The sequence below is a fragment of the Stenella coeruleoalba genome (genome assembly GCF_951394435.1).
Source record: "Stenella coeruleoalba genome assembly, chromosome: 15".
Lineage (NCBI taxonomy): Eukaryota > Metazoa > Chordata > Mammalia > Artiodactyla > Delphinidae > Stenella > Stenella coeruleoalba.
In genome coordinates this window covers 3,573,659-3,597,973 of record NC_137161.1, presented here as the reverse complement: position 1 = coordinate 3,597,973, position 24,315 = coordinate 3,573,659, and the positions used below count along the sequence as shown (strand labels likewise).

The following is a 24,315-nucleotide window of genomic DNA, read 5'->3' as shown; positions in this document are numbered from 1 at the left end:
CCTGGGCTTGGCCTGGGGCTCTGAGGTTGACGTTACCTGGAAACCGGCCATTCCCCGCATGCACACTAGGTGGCGCTGTAGAGAGCCACTGGGATGCGGGATGCTCGGAAGAGGGGCCTGTTTGGGACAAGCTGGTGGGCCGTTTGCGGGTGACCCTGTGAGGGTCTGGTGGTTCTCACTGAGCACCAAGCAGCAGATCTGTGCGAGGGACTCGTAGGCCCAGTGATAATCCGACATAGCAGAGCTGCTGTTTCTTTGTGCTATTGCTTCAACCTGGGTACTTTCCTGAGAGCTTCTCTCCCGTTCTATCACCTGATCCCCTGACGGGGCACGTACTATCTATCACTGTCCCTTTTTCACAGTTGAGGAAACCAAGGCAAAGGGGTGGGGGGACACGTGCCCGTTTTTTTTTGTTTGTTTTTTTGAGCCTTCTTTTAATTTATTTTTATTTTTGGCTGTGTTGGGTCTTCGTTTCTGTGCGAGGGCTTTCTCTAGTTGCGGCAAGCGGGGGCCACTCTTCATCGCGGTGTGCGGGCCTCTCACTGTCGCGGCCCCTCTTGTTGCAGAGCACGGGCCCCAGACGCGCAGGCTCAGTAGTTGTGGCTCATGGGCCTAGTTGCTCCGCGGCATGTGGGATCTTCCTAGACCAGGGCTCGAACCCGCGTCCCCTGCATTGGCAGGCAGATTCTCAACCACTGCGCCACCAGGGAAGCCCCACGTGCCTGTTTTGAACGCAGGTCTCTAGCTCTGTAGCCACGAGGGATCACCCATCAGCAAACTCTCCAGGGCACCTCAGCGTCCCTAAAAGTGTGTCCACTCGGGCCCAGCATGCACGGCCTTGGGGCTCTCGGTTCTCCTGGAGACTCAGTTTCCCTTCAAAAAGGGCATCTCAATTCCCTTGGAGAATTACTTTAAGAACCTGAAGTCTTAATTCTGCGAGACTGTCCCTCAGGCCCTTCTGCAGAGGGCAGTAAGGGCTGCCCCTGGCTGCCCACTCTTCTCTGTCCTAATGGGGAGCAGGGCGGCCTGCTCTGGCCCAGGAAGCCACCCTCGGGCAGAATTCTTCCAGGGCCTGAGGGAGCCGCCGTGAGGATGACACAGGATGAGGTGGGCAGTGTGCTTAGCGCCACCCAGCGGTGGACAGGTGTTGATGGCGGTCCCTCTGTGCAGGGGACAGGACGTGGACATCTTTGGGGCCATTATCCTGCTGACCACAGTGGCACACAGAGACCCCTGCACAGGAGGAGCTGAGCAGAGAGAAGGGTCCCCGGCCTCCTCACCAGTGGTCCCCTGGGAGCTCTGATATGCAGAGTCTTGGGCTCCACCCTGACCCTCTGAATCAGGATCTGCATTGTGTGGGACCCTAGATGCTCCGGGTCTTGGAGGAAGGGTAGCAGCCCTGGTCGGAAAGCCATCCTTTCTTTTGACTGCGGCAGCTGGGTGACCACAGAGACCTCCTGTTCTCTGGGAGGGGGCAGGTTTCAGGGGGACTTGCTTTGTCCTTGTCTCAGATTCTTAGTTCCCTTGCCTCAGGCACTGTGGCCCATTTCTGTGTCATTCTCAACACAGCGCCCAGCACGTAGTAGGTCCTTAGTGACGACTGAGGTGATGAACCTTGGAAGAAACACAGGAGATAGGACCTGGGCTGGGTTCCATTGCTCCATTTCACAGATGACAAGACTGAGGCCCAGGAGATTAATCGGCTGGTTTGGGCACCATGGGTAGCTGTTATGAGATGGGTCTGGGCTGGAACTCAGGGCCCAGACTCCACCCCCTGTCCCTTGCACACAGCTCTTGACACAGCAGGGCACCACCCTCTCTTTCCTCTGTGACAGGCAACGATGCTTTTTCCAGGCTCCAAACTCCAGAGAACTCTGGGGCTGTGGAATTATAGTGATGCACAGACTTATCCACTGAAATGCAGTACTAGCCCACATTTGAAATTCACATTGAAATTCACTTTCATCCTTGGAAGACAGAGGTACACACAGAGTGAGCCCCCAACTGGTAGTCCAGCTTTCTGCCTGGAGCATCTTCCTGGGCGGGGGTAGGGCAGGGATGTGACCTCCAAGCAGAGTGGTGATCACACCAAGATGGGGAGACCTAGATGCGGTTCTGTGTTGCTGAAGCAGCTGGAGTTCGTAGGTCAGGGTCCTGGAAAAGGGGGCTCTGTGAAGGGGGCCCCAGAAGTTCACGTGGAGATTCAGCTGGCCGAGGGCAGACAGAATTCCACAGGACTTAGCAGAGATCACCTGTAGGGGCAAGGGAGGAACATGGTGCTGGAGGCCAGGGATGCTGGGATCCAGCCCAGACCGCGGAGAGACCTTGGAGAGCACCGTGGTCCGTCTTTCAAAACCCCAGGAAGGCCAAGCCTCCGGAGTAAGGAACATGCCACGGAGTAGACGACCATGTTCAAAACCAAAATAGACCTGCCATCGTTGTGAACATGTTCAGGGTCTTAAGGAACAGGATGAATGAACAGATGGAGAATCTTTGCAGAGAACCAGAAACTATAAAAGAGAAAAAGAAACTATAAAATGCAGATTCCAGAATTGAAAAGTATGAAGTCTGAAATGGAAAATCCACAGCAGGTTAAAGACGGCCCCACAGCATCCCTGCTCGTGCCGAGGCAGGTGCGAGGACTCCTCACACGGGGCTCCTGCAGCCGGCGGGGGGGCATCCCCGCCCTGCTCCACTCTTGGGGCACCCATGCCTTCCGCCGCCTCCCACTCAAATGCCAAAGCCTCAAGCGGCCGAGCCCCCTGGATTCCACAGTTGCCAGTCTGCAGTTTGGGGGGGAAAACGGCGGGAGTATACGCATCCTTGTAGCCAAGACCTGGCGCGTCTCCGTAATGATGTCCTTAGGATAAATTCCAAAGTGTGACTAATTGAGAAAAAGATCTCTGCTGAGTTTATTTTTAACTCCTCAGCCTTCTGTTCTTCTTTATACCCGACCCCATTTACAGCTCCTCTCAAGACCGTGGTTCTGGAAGCAGTCGCGAGGCAATGATCCAGGGTGGAGGGGGGAAGGAGCGTCTGTCTAAACCTAAAATACGTGGCAGCTTCGCTTCAGGGATGCTCGCCTTGCCAGGGATCGAGCTGATGGGAATATTCATCCACGTGCAGGGAGATACAGGGACGAGGGCAGTCCCTGAAGCTCTGGTGAAGAGACCAGGAATAAGCACTAACCTAGATGTCCGTTCACAGGGAGCTGGATCAACAAGCGGTGGGATTATGTGGCATCCACACTCGGGGATCCTTTGCAGCCGTAAAAGAAAGAGCTGGATCAGTCCGTCCTTCTTTAGCAGCAGATGTGTGAGCAACAGCTCTTTGCTGTACTGCGCATGGTGCGATCCTGCTTCTGTGAAACAGAAGAGTTAAGTGGGCGTGTCAGTGGTTAACGGTAGAGAAATAGTTCTGGAAGCAGGTGCCAGAAAACACCCGTCGTGGTTTCTTCTGGAGGCGAGATGTGGGCGGGGAAAGGGGATCCTTTCCTCTTAGTACTGCTCTTGTGCTTCGGTTGTTTGCAATGCGTGTGCATTGTTCTTATAGCTGAGTGAGAGATCACGCTTCTCTGAGCCAGAAGGCAGACAGCCTGAGCTCTGCACCCAGCTGTGACCTGGGACAGCTCCCACCTCCATGAACTTGAACTTAACCTTACCTCTCGTTAACTCACCGTTGAGGTGAGCGGGCGGAACCCTCTGGGCTGGCGGGCTCTGATAAGAGTCAGCAAACACCCCGTAAATGGAAGGGTGACCTAATCTATTTTTTCTTTTTCAAAGCTTGTTAATTTGGTAAATGATATTGGTTGCTTCTCAAATGATAAACCACTTTGCCTCCCAGCTGGTCCTGATGTGTTACCATTTGTATAAATTGTTGGATTGGATTTGCTACCGTTTTGTTTAGGATTTTTATATCCATGCTCACGAGGGCTATTAATCGAACGCGGGCTCCCTGCACTGGGAGCATGGAGTCTTACCCACTGGACCACCAGGGATGTGTCCCTCCTTGCACGTTTTCTGTCTGCTTGCTCTGTCAGTTACGTAGACAGAGGTCTGAAATCTCCAACTATAACTGTAGATTTATGTACTCCTCTCAGTTCTATTAGTTTTTGCTTCATGTATTTGACCCTCTTAATAGGGCCATCAATATCTAGGACTGTCCCATCTTCCTAATGAAGTTGTCCCTCTATCACTTGGGATGATCCTCTCTATCCCTGAGTAACTCCTTTGCTCTGGAATCTCCCTTGTCTGATGTTAATAGACCCCTTCAACTTTCTCTTGATTAATCTTAGAATGGTACCTCGTTTTCCCTTTGTACGTTTCATCTATAATATTTGCATCTTTTTATTTAACGTGCATGTTTTGTAGGCAGCATGTAGTTTGCTCTTGCTTTTTTGTCCATCCTAAGAATTTTTGCCTCTAGTTAAGGTGTTCAGACTGTTTACACTTCATGTGATCATTGATTTTATTGAGTTTACGTCCACTGTCTGGTTCTGCAGATCTCCAACTTCTGTCTGTGTTGCTCTGCCTCCCATTTCCACCCACAGACTCTTGCTGTCTCGGTCTCTAAGGCTTCATCTTTTCAACTCAGGTAGTTTTCCAAGCTCTTCCTGTTGCCTCTCCCCGGTCCATGGCCCAGGAAATCTCCAGAGGCAGTAAGCTGGGTCAGCATAGGGCTCGCTTTATTTGATTCCCATCTCGGGGGTCACTGTCTTTTCCAGTATCATCAAAACCATTGTTTCATATATTTTGATTTTTGTTTGTTTTATTTATGGGTGGGAAATTCAGTGTGTATTACTCCATCCTGGTCAGAAGTAGAAGTTAAAGTCACCACTCTTACTTTGGAGCCCGAGACAAGTTTTCATGGTACATCCCTTCTATGGAACCAGCTGAGTTCTGATATGACGGGTCCTCAGGAGGGAATCCTTCTCATAGGTTCCAGCCCAGATGCTCCTTCCTTCAGAAACCCTTCCTTGATCTTGACAAGCGCCCTTCCTCGTGTGGCCTGTTCATTCCTCCTTGTGCTGTGTAATTCAGCAGACATTTCCCGAGTTCGTGCAGGGAAAGAAATGAACAAGGCAGAGTCCGCTCCGTGGAGGAGCTCACCAGATTTGTGTTTCTCCATTGAGTGAAAATGTTTCAAGCTCAGATGATGACTGTGGTTAGGGAAAGCCACACAAACAGATAATTAGAATACGTTGTGAGGATGTGCAAATAGGAACACACATAATGTGTTTCAGATCGTTACAGGGGCTTGTTTTCACGTCTCCCTCCCTCACCTGAGTGAGCTCAGTGGGGCGTGCACCACGTGGTCCTCATTTCTGCTCTTGGGGGCCAGGCGTACAACAGGTGCACTAGAGATAGTGCCTTGCTGAACCTAACAGATCTGCGAAGGTCACGGCTAAGAGTGTGGATGCCGAGCTCAGGCCTGGGGATGAATCTCGGTTCTGTCGCTTGACCTATCAGCAAGAAAACAGGAGCTCAGTTGTGGACGTGCTAAGTTTGAGATGCCTGATTGGGGCCTGGGTAGAGACATCATGAAGGAAGCCAAAGATGCACCATGGATTCAGGAGAGAGGATGTAGCTGGAGAGGGAGATTCTGAGCGTTGGCAGCTGGTCCTTAGTGTCGTGGGACTGAAGAGGTTGTGTAGGAAGCAAGCGTGGAGGAGGGGTTTGAGGGTTGAGTCCTGGGCTCACCCACGTCTAGAGGGGAGATGATGCAGAACCAGCAAAGGAGACAGAGGCGTGGCTATGGCAGTGGGAGGATGCCGGCCAGTGGTGCATAGGGAGAGAGAAGGGACGTTTCACAAGGAAGAGAGTGGTCCAAGGCCTGAGACCCCCCACGAGCATCCTTTCTCCACCGGGTGGCTAATGGGCGCTGATGAGACGGGGCTGAGGGTATGTTCTGAGTCCCACACACGCTGGTGTGTCGGCCTGCGTGGAGATCGGGAGGCTGCCCCCCGCCCGGTGAGGTGGAGCCCAGAGCTCTGGGATCAGCAGCTCTCTGGGCCATGCTGGGTCCTGGGAGAAGAGCCAGCATTGCCCACCCTGCTTCCTGAGCCCTGTCTGTCAGCTGTGTGTGGGAAAAACTCTCCAACATTGGCTGGAGTTGAGCTGGATCTGGTAACATCAAGGTTTTACTTTTTTTTTTTTTAACATCTTTATTGGAGTATAATTGCTTTACAATGGTGTGTTAGTTTCTGCTGTATAACAAAGTGAATCAGTTATACATATACATATGTCCCCATATCTCTTCCCTCTTGTGTCTCCCTCCCTCCCACCCTCCCTATCCCACCCCTCTAGGCGGTCACAAAGCACTGAGCTGATCTCCCTGTGCTATGCGGCTGCTTCCCACTAGCTATCTGTTTTACGTTTGTTAGTGTATATATGTCCATGCCACTCTCTCACTTTGTCCCAGCTTACCCTTACCCCTCCCTGTATCCTCAAGTCCATTCTCTAGTAGGTCGGCATCTTTATTCCCGTCTTGCCCCTAGGTTCTTCTGACGATTTGTTTTTCTCTTTTTTTTTCGATTACATATATATGTGTTAGCATACGGTATTTGTTTTTCTCTTTCTGACTTCACTCTGTATGACAGTCTCTAGGTCCATCCATCTCACTACAAATAACTCAGTTTCGTTCCTTTTGATGGCTGAGTAATATTCCATTGTATATATGTGCCACATCTTCTTTATCCATTCATCTGTTGATGGGCACTTAGGTTGCTTCCATGTCCTGGCTATTGTAAATAGAGCTGCAATGAACATTTTGGTAAACGACTCTTTTTGAATTATGCTTTTCTCAGGGTATATGCCCAGTAGTGGGATTGCTGGGTCATATGGTAGTTCTATTTTTAGTTTGTTAAGGAACCTCCATACTTTTCTCCACAGTGGCTGTATCAATTTACATTCCCACCAACGGTGCAAGAGTGTTCCCTTTTCTCCACACCCTCTCCAGCATTTACTGTTTGTAAATTTTTTGATGATGGCATTCTGACTGGTGTGAGATGATATCTCATTGTAGTTTTGATTTGCATTTCTCTAATGATTACGAATGTTGAGTATTCTTTCATGTGTTTGTTGACAGTCTGTATATCTTCTTTGGAGAAATGTCTGTTTAGGTCTTCTGCCCATTTTGGGATTGGGTTGTTTGTTTTTTTTGATATTGAGCTGCATGTGTTGCTTGTATGTTTTGGAGATTAATCCTTTGTCAGTTGCTTCATCTGCAAATATTTTCTCCCATTCTGAGGGTTATCTTTTGGTCTTGTTTATGGTTTCCTTTGCTGTGCAAAAGCTTTGAAGTTTCATTAGGTCCCATTTGTTTATTTTTGTTTTTATTTCCATTTCTCTAGGAGGAGGGTCAAAAAGGATCTTGCTGTGGTGTATGTCATAGAGTGTTGTGCCTATGTTTTCCTCGAAGACTTTGATGGTGTCTGGCCTTACATTTAGGTGTTTAATCCATTTTGAGTTTATTTTTGTGTATGGTGTTAGGGAGTGTTCTAATTTCATTCTTTTACATGTAGCTGTCCAGTTTTCCCAGCACCACTTATTGAAGAGGCTGTCTTTTCTCCACTGTATATTCTTGCCTCCTTTATCAAAGATAAGGTGACCATATGTGCCTGGGTTTATCTCTGGGCCTTCTATCCTGTTCCATTGATCTATCTTTCTGTTTTTGTGCCAGTACCATACTGTCTTGATTACTGTAGCTTTGTAGTATGGTATGAAGTCAGGGAGCCTGATTCCTCCAGCTCCATTTTTCATAAGATTGCTTTGGCTATTCGGGGTCTTTTGTGTTTCCATACAAATTGTGAAGATTTTTGTTCTAGTTCTGTGAAAAATGCCAGTGGTAGTTTGATAGGGATTGCATTGAATCTGTAGATTGCTTTGGGTAGTAGAGTCATTTTCACAATGTTGATTCTTCCAATCCAAGAACATGATATATCTCTCCATCTATTTGTATCATTTTTAATTGCTTTCATCAGTGTCTTATAATTTTCTGCATACAGGTCTTTTGTCTCCTTAGGTAGGTTTATTCCTAGATATTTTATTCTTTTTGTTGCAGTCGTAAATGGGAATGTTTTCTTGATTTCGCTTTCAGATTTTTCATCATTAGTGTATAGGAATGCAAGAGATTTCTGTGCATTAATTTTGTATCCTGCTACTTCACCACATTCATTGATTAGCTCTAGTAGTTTTCTGGTAGCATCTTTAGGATTCTCTATGTATAGTATCATGTCATCTGCAAACAGTGACAGCTTTACTTCTTCTTTTCCAATTTGGATTCCTTTTATTTCCTTTTCTTCTCTGATTGCTGTGGCTAAAACTTCCAAAACTATGTTGAATAAGAGTGGTGAGAGTGGGCAACCTTGTCTGGTCTGATCTTAGTGGAAATGCTTTCAGTTTTTCACCATTGAGGATGATGTTGGCTGTGGGTTTTTCATATATGGCCTTTATTATATTGAGGAAAGTTCCCTCAATGCCTACTTTCTTGAGGGATTTTATCATAAATGGGTGTTGAATTTTGTCAAGAGTTTTCTCTGCGTCTATTGAGATTATCATATGGTTTTTCTCCTTCAGTTTGTTAATATGGTGTATCATGTTGATTGATGTGTAAATAAGGAAGAATCCTTGCATTCCTGGGATAAATCCCACTTGATCATAGTGTATGATCCTTTTAAAGTGCTGTTGGATTCTGTTTGCTAGTGTTCTGTTGAGGATTTTGCATCTATGTTCATCACTGATATTGGCCTGTAGTTTTCTTTCTTTGTGACATCTTTGTCTGGTTTCGGTATCAGAGTGATGGTGGCCTCGTAGAATGAATTTGGGAGTGTTCCTTCTGCTATATTTTGGAAGAGTTTGAGAAGGATAGGTGTTAGCTCTTCTCTAAATGTTTGATAGAATTCGCCTGTGAAGCCATCTGGTCCAGGGATTTTGTTTGTTGGAAGATTTTTAATCACAGTTTCAATTTCAGTGCTTGTGATTGGTCTGTTCATATTTTCTATTTCTTCCTGATTCAGTCTTGGCAGATTGTGCCTTTCTAAGAATTTGTCCATTTCTTCCAGGTTGTCCATTTTATTGGCATATAGTTGCTTGTAGTAATCTCTCATGATCCTTTGTATTTCTGCAGTGTCAGTAGTTACATCTCCTTTTTCATTTCTAATTCTGTTGATTTGAGTCTTCTCTCTTTTTTTTCTTGACAAGTCTGGTTAATGGTTTATCAATTTTGTTTATCTTCTCAAAGAACCCGTTTTTAATTTTATTGATCTTTGCTATCGTTTCCTTCATTTCTTTTTCATTTATTTCTGATCTGATCTTTATGATTTCTTTCCTTCTGCTAACTTTGGGTTTTTATTGTTCTTCTTTCTCTAATTGATTTAGGTGTAAGTTTAGGTTGTTTATTTGAGATGTTTCTTGTTTCTTAAGGTAGGATTGTATTGCTATAAACTTCCCTCTTAGAACTGCTTTTGCTGCATCCCATAGGTTTTGGGTCGTCATGTTTTCATTGTCATTTGTTTCTAGGTATTCTTTGATTTGCTCTTTGACTTCTTCAGTGATCTCTTGGTTATTAAGTAGTGTGTGTTTATATTTCTTACAGATCTTTTCCTGTAATCGATATCTAGTCTCATGGCGTTGTGGTCAGAAAAGATACTTGATATGATTTCAATTTTCTTACATTTACCAAGGCTTGATTTGTGACCCAGGATATGATCTATCCTGGAGAACGTTCCATGAGCACTTGAGAAAAATGTGTATTCTGTTGTTTTGGGATGGAATGTCCTATAAATATCAATTAAGTCCATCTTGTTTGATGTATCATTTAAAGCTTGTGTTTCCTTATTTATTTTCATTTTGGATGATCTGTCCATTGGTGAAAGTGGGGTGTCAAAGTCCCCTACTGTGAATGTGTTAGTGTCAATTTCCCCTTTTATGGCTGTTAGTATTTGCCTTATGTATTGAGGTCCTCCTATGTTGGGTGCATAAATATTTACAATTGTTATATCTTCTTCTTGTATTGATCCCTTGATCATTATGTAGTGTCCTTCTTTGTCTCTTGTAATAGTCTTTGTTTTAAAGTCTCTTTTGTCTGATATGAGAATTGCTACTCCAGCTTTCTTTTGACTTCCATTTGCATGGAATATCTTTTTCCATCCCCTCACTTTCAGTCTGTATGTGTCCCTAGGTCTGAAGTGGGTCTCTTTTAGACAGCATATATATAGGTCTTGTTTTTGTATCCATTCAGCAAGTCTGTGTCTTTTGGTTGGTGCATTTAATCAATTTACATTTAAGGTAATTATTGATATGTATGTTCCTATTACCATTTTCCTAATTGTTTGGGGTTTATTATTGTAGGTCTTTTCCTTCTCTTGTGTTTCCTGCCTAGAGAAGTTCCTTTAGTATTTGTTGTAAAGCTGGTTTGGTGGGCTGAATTCTCTTAGCTTTTGCTTCTCTGTAAAGGTTTTAAGTTCTCCGTCAAATCCGAATGAGATCCTTGCTGGGTACAGTAATCTTGGTTGCAGGTTTTTCTCCTTCATCACTTTAAATATGTCCTGCCAGTCCCTTCTGGCTTGCAGAGTTTCTGCTGAAAGGTTAGCTGTTAACCTTATGGGGATTCCCTTATGTGTTGTTTTTCCCTTGCTGCTTTTAATATTTGTTCTTTGTATTTAATTTTTGACAGTTTGATTAATATGTGTCTTGGCGTGTTTCTCCTTGGATTTATCCTGTATGGGACTCTCTGTGCTTCCTGGACTTGATTAACTATTTCCTTTCCCATATTAGGGAAGTTTTCAACTATAATCTCTTCAAATATTTTCTCAGTCCCTTTTTCTCTTCTAAGGTTTTTCTTTTAATTGACTTACAGTATTTGGCCTATGCATTGATTTTTATTGGCTTTGGCCAATCAAGAACTCCATAGAGTATTGATGAAGACTGGTCTAAAGATAAATGAAAGCGTGTTTTTGACAAACACGCCCCCGGGGAGAAGGTAGTTTTGCATTGGGCCAGCTCTGAGTCAGATCCAATGTGGACAGCCTTGCAGCGGGGACTTCAGAGAACCAGCGACAGGTCAAATGATGACAGCTCTTTGGGAATGAAGCCTGTTCCCCTTCCCCCAGTGGCTGCCAGGTCCCTGGTTTCAGCAGAAAACAGACTGCTTCAAGGCTGCTGCCAAGATGGAGAAAGGGCCAGGGGAGAAAGGGACAGAGTAAAACATTCTTCCTGAGAGTCATCCAGTTTTCCTTGAATAAAGATGCCCTGTGTCGCTGCAACCCTTTAGTTAATTTACAGAGTTCTGAAAAAGTTGACTCTGATGATTTTGCAGTTTTCTTGTTGCTTTTGTAGAGAGAATTTTCTACCATCTTCACTGCTGTCACTCCACAAAGGTCTTTCTTTTTAAACAATTATTTTGATATAAGGAAGCTATGTTGATGATTAAAAATAAAATACAGAAAACCAAAATTAATAAGTAAAATCCATTCCTGGCATCTCTATGCCGATTTATAAGAAGATTATAAATTCTTACAAAATTAGATGCAAACACATACACAGATATATTTATATATAAAAGTACATGCTTTCCTACAAGTTGCTTTTCTTAGCAACATATCACGTCTGTCTTTTTGTCCCTCAGTAATGTATATACCACTGCTTTTAGGTTCATGATAGGTTCGCGATATGCACGTGCTACAGAGGCGCCGTAATGTAACATGCTGTCTTGTCGTATTTCGGCTGTGTTTACTTTCTGTCTTTCGTACATGAGGCTGCGTGAACACCCTCTTATGTGTGTTTTGTGTGCTTGTCCCATTTGTTTTGGGAGCAGACTCTTGGAAGTGGGATTTCTGGCCCCAAAGGTAGGATCACAAGTGTGGTTGGGGGCCTTTGGGGGAGAGGGTGGCTTGTTCCCATCGTCAGAACAGGAAGGTCTCCTGGCCTCTGTCTCTCAGTGTCACATCCTGCTCTGGATCCCCTGCTCGTTTAGATTAATTCCCTCAGTTGTGTAGAAGTGCCCCTCAACTTCATGAAAAGCCCTCCCTTTAAGCTATTTGTCTGGAAGTTTCCCTTTTTGACTTTTAAGTAGTCAAACCTGTTAACCCCCTGATAGCTTGGGGAAGACCGTCAGCCCAGACGTTTTCCTTGTGGCCCTACTGGGTGCCATGCTGTGCTCTTAGGGCCTGGATGAATAAGCTGAGGAGAATTAATTGCTCTTAGCACAGAGATTTCCTGTGGAGTGAATTCTCATTTCATCTAGAAATCTCTGATGAAAGGATCTTTCTCTCAGTTAAGAACGAATATGCTTAAAGTTTGTAATGACACGTATGCCGCGACATTTGCAGTAGGCTTAAAGACATTCTTTATCGAAAACTAGAAAGATGAAACCACATTCGGTGTAGTTTCGTGGTTAGCATATTACCGTTGTCTAAAAATGCCAATCCTTCTCGCCACCTAGCAGACCTTTGACATTCACGAAGGATTTGTCCTGAGGCCTTTGAGACTCCCTCAGTTCATAAATGCCAGTTTAGCTTTCAATTTCCCCCAGACCATGCAGTAAAGATCAACAGAAAAATGCATGTGACTGCCTTAGGCCTTCATGATTCTATAAATACAGGACTCTAGTCATGTATAAAGCTATTAAAACAAAATCGGGCTGGAGCCCTGGCTGAAATGGCTTTGGGGGTCATTATTTTTCTCTTTGTCTCTAATAAAACACACAGCAAACAAGTTCATATTAGAAACTCAAGCCTCAGTCAAGTCCAATATTTTATATCTTACTTTATCCCAGACTTCTGTTAAACTGTCACCTTACTAGGCATTTCTTGCTTTGTATTCCTGTACCCCACAGTAGGAATGGGCTTTCTTTGGCCAGCCATTATTCTTAAGAAATAAAGTTTCCCTCCACCTGTGGGGTTGACCTCATTGGATGATGGTCTGAGCCCCCGGGATTTAAACCCATGCCCTAGTAAAAGGGCAAAACCACACGCCGCAAAACTGCAGTCGGTGTCGTGCTCCGGAGTTCCCTGCCCGTTGTCAGCGCGTGCGCTCGCCGCGGGGCAGGTAAGGACTCTGCTCTTCGTGCAGTTCCATGCCGTTTCCTTTTCCGCCCGTGAATGCAGCCAGCCCCCTTTTCTGCTCTTCAGTACGTTTAAACGTCGTCGTTCCTTAAGACCTTACATGCACACCGATGTCACTCTGCTGCTTGGACGTGTGTAGAACTGAAAGTCAATGTCAGCCTCCTAGACCCTGAACCAGGCTCACTCAGCCGTGTTCCTTGATAACCTGTTGCGTCAACACTGTTCCAGGACCCAGGAGAACAGACTGTTGTCGAGCTTAAAAGCTAGTGGAGGGGATGGAGGATAAACTAGTGAACAAGAAAGAGACCAGGTAGGGGAGGAGTTAAGCGGGTGGGTGATGGTGATTGGAGGACCCATCGGGCCTCTTTGAGGGCAGGGCTCAAGGCCAGCAGTGTGATTCAGGAGGTGGCCGGCCCTGGGTGGTCCAGGCAGAGCAGGGGGGTCGCCATGGGAAAGACATGGTGCAGAGACCCTGAGTTGGGATCGTCCAGTAATGGAAGAGGACCCACATGGCCATGGGGTCACAGGCAGAGGGGAGAGGGGGGTGACAGGGGGATGGGGGGACAGACCACCATGGGTAAAGTAACTGTAATTTATGATCTGCACCTGGGCACTTCTGAAGGAAAACGTGGCGCTGCTAGTAATTGCTCTGGGGCAAAGGGTGTCGATCGGGACTGTCTCTGGAGACCCCGGCTGCATGAACGACCCCGCACCTGTGGAAGGCATGGTTGTGTGTGGGCCTTTGTGAAGGGAGGTGCGTTGCCCAGCGTTCGCTGGAGGGCATTACAGCTGCCAGACGTGCCCGCGTGGCTCTGGTCCAGGTTCTTTCCTGCAGGAGGGTGGGAAGTGCTGGCCGCACTGGCAGCCAGCGACCCCCTGACACCCGCTTTCTTGGTGCCCCTTCTCTTAGGAACACTGCCGAGGAAGTGCAAGAAGGAGCTCCTGGCAGTGAAACTGAGGAACCGGCCCAGCAAGCAGGAACTGGAAGACCGCAACATCTTCCCCAGGAGGACGGCCGAAGAGAGGCAGGAGATCCGGCAGCAGATTGAGATGAAACTCTCCAAGTAAGTGGCGCGTGGACACAGTGGGAGCTGGTCCCGGCCCTGCAGCCCGACCCCTCGGATGTCCCTCCTTCTCCACACTGCGCTGTCCCGGCCCCAAACGCAGTGCCCGGGGCGGGGTTTCCCAGCGTCGCCACTGTCGACGCTCAGGGACAGACGGCTCTTCACCGCGGGGGCCGTCGGGGCGCTGTCGGATGCTTGGCGGCCCCCTGGCCTCTGCGGGCTGCACGCCCCTGTGACAGCCAACACTGTCCCCAGACAGTGCCCGATCCCCCTGGGGCCACTCTTCCCTGGGGAGAAGCACTGGTTATAGAAGCCAAGCAAGGCCTATGGTGAGGACAAGCTCCGGGGGGCTGCTGGTGCTACTGGTCTGTGGTGCCCCCCTGCCCTCCGGAGGAGCGAGGGCCGGAAGCAGGATCTCCCGAACTCGGGGCCCCTGATGTTCGGGGCCGGATGACACTGATGGGGCCGTCCTGTGCGCGGTAGGACGTTTAGCAGCGTCCCTGGCCTCTACCCTGGAGATGCTCACAGCCCCTCACCCTGCCTCCCATGGTGACAACCAAGTGTCTCCAGTTACTGCCAAGTGTCCCCTGGGGCACGGAGCCATCCCCCAGTCGAGGACCCCTGATCTGAAGGTCGCCCTGGACTTCTCCTCCAGGTGGTCTTTCCTCTGCCCGAGGCTCAGGTCTCCTCGTTTCGGGTGGACGGGCCCTTGTCTCTGCTCTCTGCCGGGGAGCTTGGGCCCCTGTGTTGCCACCCTCCGAAATCCTTTGAGGTTTTTCAGAGCGGGGGGCAATGAGTGTGAGGGGGTGAAGCCCAGCGCCCAGATGCTGTGATTCTGTGGGCCTCGGTTTTCTTACCTATAAAATGGGGATGATACCAGCTGCGGGATCACGGTGGAGGAGGGGCGGGCTCAGCGTGGCGCACATTTCTGCAGGCGGCCGGGGTCCCCAGCTGGGGTCCTGAGGGCTTGGAATCACATAGCCCTGCTCTGTGCTGACGTGCTGGGGGACCTTGGACCAGCGGCCTTACCTCCCCGGGTCTTGGTTTTCTCGTCTATAAGGTGGGGTGCTGATGCTGTCTAGGTCATTGTGAATTTGGGGGGAGATCCCGTAAGGAAGGCATACGGCCGAGCCCTGGCACAAAGTAGGTGCTCAGTAAGTTGGTGCTCACCATGGCTCGTGGGGCCTGGGAGCCGGGTCCTCAGCCCCTCCTCCTGTATCGGCTCTGAACCCAGACCAGGGAGAAGCTTTTTAAAATACAGATTGGTGAGCCCCACCCCGACCTGATGAGTCTCCGGGCTGAGAGGGGTATTTTAACGAAATCCCTGATATTAACGGATTGAGGGGGCCTCTGCAGGTTGGACGTTCTTAGCCTGATTGCAGTGAGATTGTCAACCCACCACGCACTTATCACTCTGTGTCTGGTCATTCAGCAAAGGCTTATTTTACTCAAATGAGGGGCAGGCAGGCGCCGTGACCGTTGCGAGAGATACAGTTGTGGATAATGAGGGAGAGAGCTCCCCTGAGCTCCATATTCCCGGAAGCATCCTCAGACCTCTTCCTGCGTGGCTGGTACCCACTCTGGGGCTTTGTACAGACCAGATGGGTGCTCAGTAAATGCTTATGGGTGGGAAGGAAGGAGGGGTGGAAACACAGGTGCATCGATCTCATGGCCAAGGGGATATGCTGGCAGATGAAGCTTGGTGTCCTTGTTGCCTGTCTCATGGACGGGATGCACCATCGCAGGAGGCGTGGTTTCCTCTCGTTTCTAATGAGATTGAACTTTTTTTTCAGTGTTTATTAGCTGTCTGTTTTTTTTCAGTTCCTTTCATGTACATTACCTGTAGTTTTCTTTATCTTAATGATTTGAGGATTTTACCCTGGAAATTGCAGCTTCCAGTCTTTTCCAGGTCTGTGAATGACACCTCTTCTCCCTCTTCAGGACTGGTATTGTCATTTTGTTCATGCTTTCCTTTGATGTGGGAAAGTTTTTTATTTTTAAAGTTATCAGATTATCGCTCATATACTTCAGGTGTCAGCAGACTTTTTCTGTGAAGAGTCAGATACTGAATATTTCTGGCTCTGTGGATCCTACTGTGTCTGCTGTGACCACACGACTTTGTCGTCACGCTAACGCGTGGCCAATGCGTGGTGAGTGCGGCTGCATGCCAATGCGACTTTATGTACAAACATAAACAGCAGCCCACGGGGCAAGGTTTCCTGGGCCCTGATATACTTTATGGTCCATATTGTTTGTGCCATGTTTTAAAACATCCTTCCCTGCCCGAAAGTCAAAAAAGTGATGTTTACACGTATTATTTTTGCAGTTGTCATCTAATTATGCCAAGCGATAATGGTTTTCTATTTGCTAAACAAACTAACTTCTCTTTCAAGATAGACTATTAAGTGAATTTAAAAAAAAACAGTAAACATTGTAGCCTATGTGATTCAAGGATAACAAAATGGTCATGATGGTGCTCGGCTTAAGAGAACTCTGGGGACCCCACTCCTGTCTCCCAGTGCAGACGGGAGGTGGGAAAAGGTGGGGTGCTGGGAAACCTCAAAGGACTCCTAAGTAAGTGATACCCCAGACACAGGCCCTGGACGGAATCTGTAACTCATTTTAAAGCTTGGACTAGAACATAGTAGCTCCTTGGACGTTTGTCACCATGTTTAAAAACGGAAAAGCGACCCCAGAATTAGACGAAGAGAGCGTGGTTGAGAAGTCACATTCCAGGCGGGCAGACGTAGCCTTCCTGGCCGGCCCGGTTTGTTTCCCCTGCAGAAATGGTTTAATTGGATCGTTTGTCTTTGTTTTGCCGCCTTTCAGAGATTCTTCTGCCATCGCTTGCTGAATAATTCAGCCTCTGGTTGCTGTGGCAACGTGCCATTCACTGTATCCTGAAGTGCAGTCGGCGTTTTCGTACTGTGTATTTTTAAAAATTTCCAGACCCTTACTCTTTTTTTTTTTTTTTTTTTTTGTGGTACGCGGGCCTCTCACTGTTGCGACCCCTCCCGTTGCGGGACACAGGCTCCGGACGCGCAGGCTCAGCGGCCGTGGCTCACGGGCTCAGCCGCTCCGCGGCATGTGGGATCTTCCCGGACCAGGGCACGAACCTGTGTCCCCTGCATCGGCAGGCGGACTCCCAACCACTGCGCCACCAGGGAAGCCCCGGACCGTTTACTCTTTTATCTTTTGGGCGCTCCTAGGACTTTTCTGGATGAAGTGGTCACGGTCTCCCCTGACTCTGTGTGCTGGCTCTGGGGATTTGCATGAAGTCGGAGTCAGCTTGGGAGTAAAGGAGGAGTAAAGCCCTGTGCTCGTGGTCACCCCCTTTCTATATGGGAGCCCAGCTCACCTTTACGGCGTGTGTAAGTGAATCCGCAGAGTATTACAGACCCGCAGCTCCCGTGCCTCACACAGTGGGCAAGTTCTAGAAATTACTGTCGTGCTTCAGTTGGGTTTTGTGCACGCCATTTAAGGATGCCCGGCAGCTTTCTCTTTTATTATTATTATATAAGCTTCAGGTGTCCAGCATTGTAATTTGACATCTGTATATACAACAGAGTGATCAAGTGACAACTTTCCCTTTTGAGTGCGGACCCCGTACAGTACGTTTTGCTTCCTTTCCCTTATTTCATTTAATCTTTACAGGAACCAGTAGAGGAGGTGTTATCATCATCTCCATTTTACAGATGAGAAAACTAAGGCTTGATGAGAGAGCTTAAGGAACTTGCCCAGGGTCACACAGCTCAGAGGAGGTGGGCTAGGAGTCAGGCGATGGGTGGTCCCTCAGAACCCCCAGGCCTGTGTGGCAGGGGAAGCAGAGCTCTGGGAGCCTGGCTCATCTAAGTCTCTGGTTTGCGTTTTCTCATACTGGTGTGGCTTCCATCAGGGGACATTCAGGCCTCCAGCCAGTACCCTGGGCTTCTGTGCAGAACACCCCATGCCTGTGTTGGCGGGAACCCGAGGGGATGCAAATATTCTCCCACCCCCGGAACAGTGCAGTTAGCGAACAGAGACTCTCGGCCGACCACGGGCTCTGGGGAAACGTAGACAAGTAGGTTCAAATCCCAGGCTTTCCGTCACAGCGGTGTGGGTTTGGGCCAGCACGGCCTTCTCTGAATCTCCCCCTGGTTTGTAAATTCAACACTGGCAGCACCTTCCTCCTGGGGCCCCTTTGGAAAGTTCCAGGTTAGTCCCTGGACAGACAGGTGAGGCGCTCTGGGGGGTGGAGCTGCTGCTGTTTGGTCCTGGCTGGACGCACTCGGGCTAGTTGTCACCTGGGCAGGGGCAGAGGCTACGCAGCAGGCCAGGCCAGGGTAGTGAGCTGCTGTAGAGCAGCGCCTGGAGGGCCAAGGTCGTGTTAGCGTAGTTGTTAATGTCAGTACATTGTTGTTCTCGTCCGTGACTGTGGTGTTTTTTGCTCCGCCGGCACCTCCGGAGTGATGCACAAACTTTCTGTTAAGTCTCCCTTGGGGCGTCCTCTGCTGTGGGACCGCATGTGAGAAGCTGATTAATGCTCAGTAGCGCCCTCCAGTAGCACGTTAACACAGGCGTTCAATGCACGTGCATTAAATGACCGTCCAGCCGGTCCCTTTGTACGTTTTGTTCTCCCACATCCAGAACAGGCTGCCGCCACTCAGGCCTCCGGGAAACAGATTCCCAGGAAGAAGTGTTCTGTGCTGCTGCTCCCTTGCCCCGTGCTTGCCTTGAAATCTGCGGAATTTTAAGGAGGAGGCTTGATGCTTTTAAGGATGGGGGTGGAGATTGGCACTCTTATAATCAGCACCATGAACCTAGCATTAGCCGTGGGACTTTCTTTCCGCTGAAGGTGTCAGGAATGCTGGGGCGCAGTGCAGAGTCTCGGTTCTGTGGACACAGGGTTTAGAAAATACAGAAACCTTACTTTTTCTGGCCTTAGCAGGGAAAAAAATGGCTTAATTTTAATTGCTGCAAAGGAAGCTGCTCCTTTGGGAAGTGTTGAGGCGTCATTGCAGCGGGTGGGGGATTTCATAATAACAGATGTTGATAAATATTTGCTGCTTTTCCTGTTCCCGACCTGCAGTGCCGGGTGGGAGCCCAGCTCCTCCTGGATGACTTGAATCCTGCCCCATAAGCACCATCTAAGGAGGGACAGAAAAGTGTGGTTATTAATGATGGTCGTTGCTAACATGTATTCAGTGTCTTCTGTGTACCAGCTTCCTGCTAAGCGTTCATGCATATTACCTCCTTGGAGCCTTGCGGGAGCTCTCTGGGGTAGGTGCTATTAATGGTCCTATTTTTCAGATGAGGATAACTGGCTCAGAACAGTGCAGTCACTTGCCTGTGCTCACACAGCGGGAAATATGGGGTGCGGGGGTAATTGGTCACCCAATCCACTCCAGTTCCAACATCAGAGCATCCATCCAGATCACCAGGGAGCTTTGTGAAAGCACAGATTCCCAGGCCCCACCCCAAGTCTCTTGAACAGGAATCTGTATTTTAACAGAGCCCTTCTCCTAAGTGTCACTGTTGCCTTAGGCTGCACTGTGTCCCCTTCCTTGCCACCCTTGGAAGACTGTTCTTGGAGGCCTCAGGATCAAAATAAGCTGTACTTCTGTGTAACAGCTGTCTGTTAGTATCTTAAGGAGAATGCACATTTTATAGTTGATTGTGTTTCCCTTTTTGCCTTGGCCACCAGGAAGCTCAGAGCCAAGTATGCAGATACCTGTCACAAGTGTGTTGTATCGTTTGGGTTGTGTGTCTGTGTTTGATCTTATGTTGTATGGCCTTTGTCTTAATTTCCTCAACTCTTTTTTTTTTTTTTTTTGGAAGGAAGGAGTCTCACATTTATTGACCATACTGTGTTCCAACTCTTTCACCTATGTTACATTTTTTCATGGTTACAAGAAAACTAAGATATAGGCATTACAACAGACTCTTGCCATTTGATGATTCAACATTGGAGGTTTTGCCTATTTGCCAGTAACTCCAAACATGTAGGACTTGAAATTTTTCTAAAGCATTCACGTGAAACTGATGCCCACCTGGAGGCTGAGGTCGTGGAGGGAGTGATTGTGAGCGAGACACGATTATTGGTGAGCATCACTATTTCAGTTTGAGTTTGCTTTTGTCACCTCTCTTTCTGTCTGCTGTAGTTCTCCAAAGTGCTTCAGTAGTTTCCTTTTTTTTAAATTGAAGTATAGATGATTTACAATATTGCATTAGTTTCAGGTGTACAACTTAGTGATTGTGCATTTTTGAGATTATACTCCATTATAGGTTATTACAAGATAATGGGTATAATTCCCTGTACTATACAGTATATCTTTGCTGCTTATCGATTTTATGTATAGTAATTTGTATCTGTTAATCTCCTACCCCGAATTTGTCCCTCCACCTTTTCCTCTCCCCTTTGGTAACCATAAGTTTGTCTTCTATGTTTGTGAGTCTGTTTCTGTTTTGTATACATATTCATTTGCTTTATTTTTTAGATTCATATATACATGACATCCTATAGTACTTGTCTTTCTCTGACTTATTTCACTAAGGATAATACTCTCTAGGTCCATCCATGTTGCTGCAGATGGTAGTTTTTCATTCTTTTTTATGGCTTAATATTCTGTGTGTGTGTTTGTACATATACCTTAAGCCAGTTGTCTGTTGATGGACACTCAGGTGGTTTCCATGTCTTGGCTGTTGTAAATGGTGCTGCTATGAACATTGGGGTGCATGTATCTTTTCAAAGTAGTGTTTTCATTTCTTTTGGATTTATACCCAGGAGTGGAATTGCTGGTCATGTGATAGTTCTATTTCTAATTTTTTAAGGAACCTCCACACTGTTCTTCATAGTGGCTGTACCAATTTACATTCCCACCAACAGTGTAGGAGGGTTCCCTTTTCTCCACACCCTCTCCAGCATTTGTTATGTATAGACTTTGATGATGGCTATTCTGACTGGTGTGAGGTGATACCTCACTGTAGTTTTGATTTTCATTTCTCTAATTATTAGTGATGTTGAGCATCTTTTCACGTGCCTGTTGGCCATCTGTATGTCTTCTTTGGAGAAATGTCTAGTTAGGTCTTCTGCCCATTTTTTCGATTGGATTGTTTGGTTTTTTGATATTGAATTGTAGGAGCTGTTTGTAGATTTTGGGTATTAACCTCTTGTCAGTCACATCATTTGCAAATATTTTCTCCCATTCGGTAGGTTGTCTTTTTGTTTTATTGATGGTTTCCTTTGCTGTGCAAACGCTTTTAAGTTTAATTAGGTCCCATCTGTTTATTTTTGCATTTATTTCTTTTGCCTTAGGAGATTGATCCAAGAAAATAATGCTACAATTTATGTCAAAGAGTGTTCTGCCTGTGTTCTCTCCTAGGAGTTTTATGGTTTCAGATCTTACATTTAGGTCTTTAAACCATTTTGAGTTTATTTTTGTGTGTGGTATGAGGGAATGTTCTAATCTCATTGATTTACATGTGGCTGCCCAGTTTTCCAGCACCACTTACTGAAAAGACTGTCTTTTCTCCATTGTATATCCTTGCCTCCTTTGTTATAGATTAATTGACCGTAGGCGTGTGGGTTTATTTCTGGGCTCTCTATTCTTTTCCATTCATCCATATGTTTGTTTTTTGTGCCAGTAGCACTCTGTTTGATTACCGTAGCTTTGTAGTATAGTCTGCAGTCTGGGAGGGTTGTGCCTCCTGCTTTGTCCTTTTTTCCTCAGGATTGCTTTAATTTGCTCAACTCTTAATTTTATCTCTAGGGGGTATAGTTTTCTATACATGATTTCAAACCCATTTCTCAATTTTAACTATAAAAGTGTAAGTAAAAAATACATATTTTTTATGGAGGCCCTGTTAGCATGCGTAAGATTTTGCCATCTAACATCATGTCAGAAGGGTTTTCCATTCTTTTTCATAGGATTCAAATGTTCATTTTTAATAGTGGTCTGGTGTGTTAAGGAGGGGACAGACCTACCAGCTTTGCTTTTCCCTCCCACAATCAAGACTTTTAGTTTGCCTCAAAATCTTTACTTTTAAAATAAAACTACATGTAATGCTTATTTTCACACATCAGTGTTTTTTTTTCTTTTTATGGATTATTTACATGAGCAACATTTCCAGAAACGTTAAAAGAGGAGGAGGAAAATGCATTGAATTAGATGATGTCATCATTCAAGAAAGAAAACCAGTTGTCAGCAGAACCCAGCAGATCAGTGGGTAACAGCCTGGAATTTGTGGTTCAGGAGGGAGGGAGCAAAATTTCTTATCAAATACATGAAAATAATTCAGTTTCACTAGTAACTACAGACATTAAAAACTTCATAGTAACAAAGAACCTTTCATCCTCAACTAACATGACAATAAAACTTAAAATATTATTTTTAAATATTTTAAGTTATATTTTACTAATGTAAGTACTGATCATGATATAAGAATATCCCACCCTAGTGTGTTGGTGGTTTCCATTGCCATCCCACTGCTGGCAGCCATGTGACTTGAAAGTAACTGGGCAGGTGAAGAGCCAGGATGACAATTTGCACATTTTAACCGAACACTCTGCTTCTGGGAGTTTATATTCAGGGATTTAGAAGGAGAAGAAGCATGCTGTGATGGTTAGTTTTAGTCCCAGGGGACTTTGTGTCTGTGGGGGCCCCCCGTTAGTGTCTCTGGGGACAGAGGGTCAGGACACAGTGTGACAGCCGAGAATCTCCATCCTCCAGATGTGCTGCAGGTGGGGCAGGTCTGTTTCGGGTCCTGAGGACGTTACACGCTGCGACGTGGTGACAGTGTTCCTGCAGAAGCTGTCGTTCAGGCTTCGAAGGGGCCAGCTGGGGGTGGGCTTGGTCTCAGGGGCCTTCGTTCTGCTGTGAACTTGTACCAAAATCTGTGCAGATGAGCACTCACTTCCACTGAAGTGTCCTTTGGTAAATTTCAGGCAAGTGGAGGGGGGAGAGCCAGCTTCTGACCCAGGTTTCATGACAACATGACCAGCAGGGAATGGGACAGATTGGTCCTGACCGCAGGCTGGGCACCGAGCTGCTTGTGTCTCTAGCCGGACCGCAGTGCTGGGCAGGAGCGGTCCTCCCTGCTGGGTCCCAGTGTCTGTGGTGGAGCAGCCAGACTGTGGGCTCCAGAGCCCTCGCTCTACCCGCGCCCCGCCCCGGGAGCATCTCATCTTCCACAAAAGCACAGAGAGCACGTGACGCACTACGGCTCAATCCACTTCCTGGTTCATCGGAACTAACGCGTGTGTAACATCCTCATCCTCCGCTGGTCCTTCGCCTGCTTCAGCGTCGGCAGCCCTAGAACCTTCCCTCTGTGTTCCATGCGGTGTGGGCTCCTGTACACAGGCCTCGGCTTCGGTCCCTAGTAGACCCTCCGATGCCCACGCTGCAGCCTCACCTCGGATGCAGGACGTGACGCTCCTGGGTCAGGGCCTGGTGCGGCCACCCCCGACTTGTATAATAACAGCCGTTACTGCCGAACCTGAAGTTCCTCGCACGTTTTGCCTCCTACCCCTCGCTTTATGCACGGTTGCCGTGACGTAAGAGGGTGTTGTAAATGACTTACGGGGGAGGTCAAGACCGCGGAAGAGCAGGCCTGCTTTCTCTTGCAGCATCGCATCTCACACCCTTGCATGTCTCCTGGGACGCAAAAGCCCCGTCACGAACCTCGGGTCCCTGCAGAGCGCAGGGGCCGGGTGCTGGGGAGCAGAGGTGGAAAGATAGGCTCAGAGGTGCATCATGTCTAATAAAATACGTGCAAAATAGACGTGTGAACCAGCCGTGGAAGTGGAGGGTCTAGGAGGGAGCGATGAATCTGGCAGGAGGGAGGAAGAGTTGGGGTGCAGGCATCAGAGAGGGGGTGACGTGGCGCGCGGTCTTGATGGCTCGATACGTGTCAGCGCACGTGGCAGCTGGAGCGCAAGGATGTCCCGGGCAGAGAGCAGCCGCAAGGAAGTCCCGCGGCCTGAACCCGCATCGCCCTCTGGAGAACGAGGTGTGGCTGTGAAGGGCTGGGGCGAGCGGGGGCAGAGGGGAGGCTGCAGGGCTACAGGGCCAGGTGGTGGGCACCCTCCTAGCTCCTGGTCCGCACGCGGCTGCCTCTGGTCCCTCCCGGAGGGACCTCCCTTGATGTCCCCCATTCTCCATCCCATCATCCCGTTTTCTTCACCGCACTTAACTGCTGTCTGAAATTCCC

General features: G+C 47.5%; 1 protein-coding gene across 3 annotated transcripts in view; it reads left to right on the top strand.

Annotated features, from left to right (window-relative positions):
• The window catches only part of PHACTR3 (phosphatase and actin regulator 3), a gene marked incomplete at its 5' end in the record, with an annotated part of 100,982 nt that overhangs the window by 47,985 nt on the left and 28,682 nt on the right, over positions 1-24,315 (top strand). For all 3 annotated transcript variants that reach the window (XR_013824123.1, XR_013824124.1, XM_079899077.1), the window contains one exon: positions 13,974-14,127. Coding sequence is in view for 1 of the 3 variants with exons in the window: in XM_079899077.1 (XP_079755203.1) it covers positions 13,974-14,127 (154 nt within the window). The remainder of the gene's footprint in view (positions 1-13,973; positions 14,128-24,315) is intronic.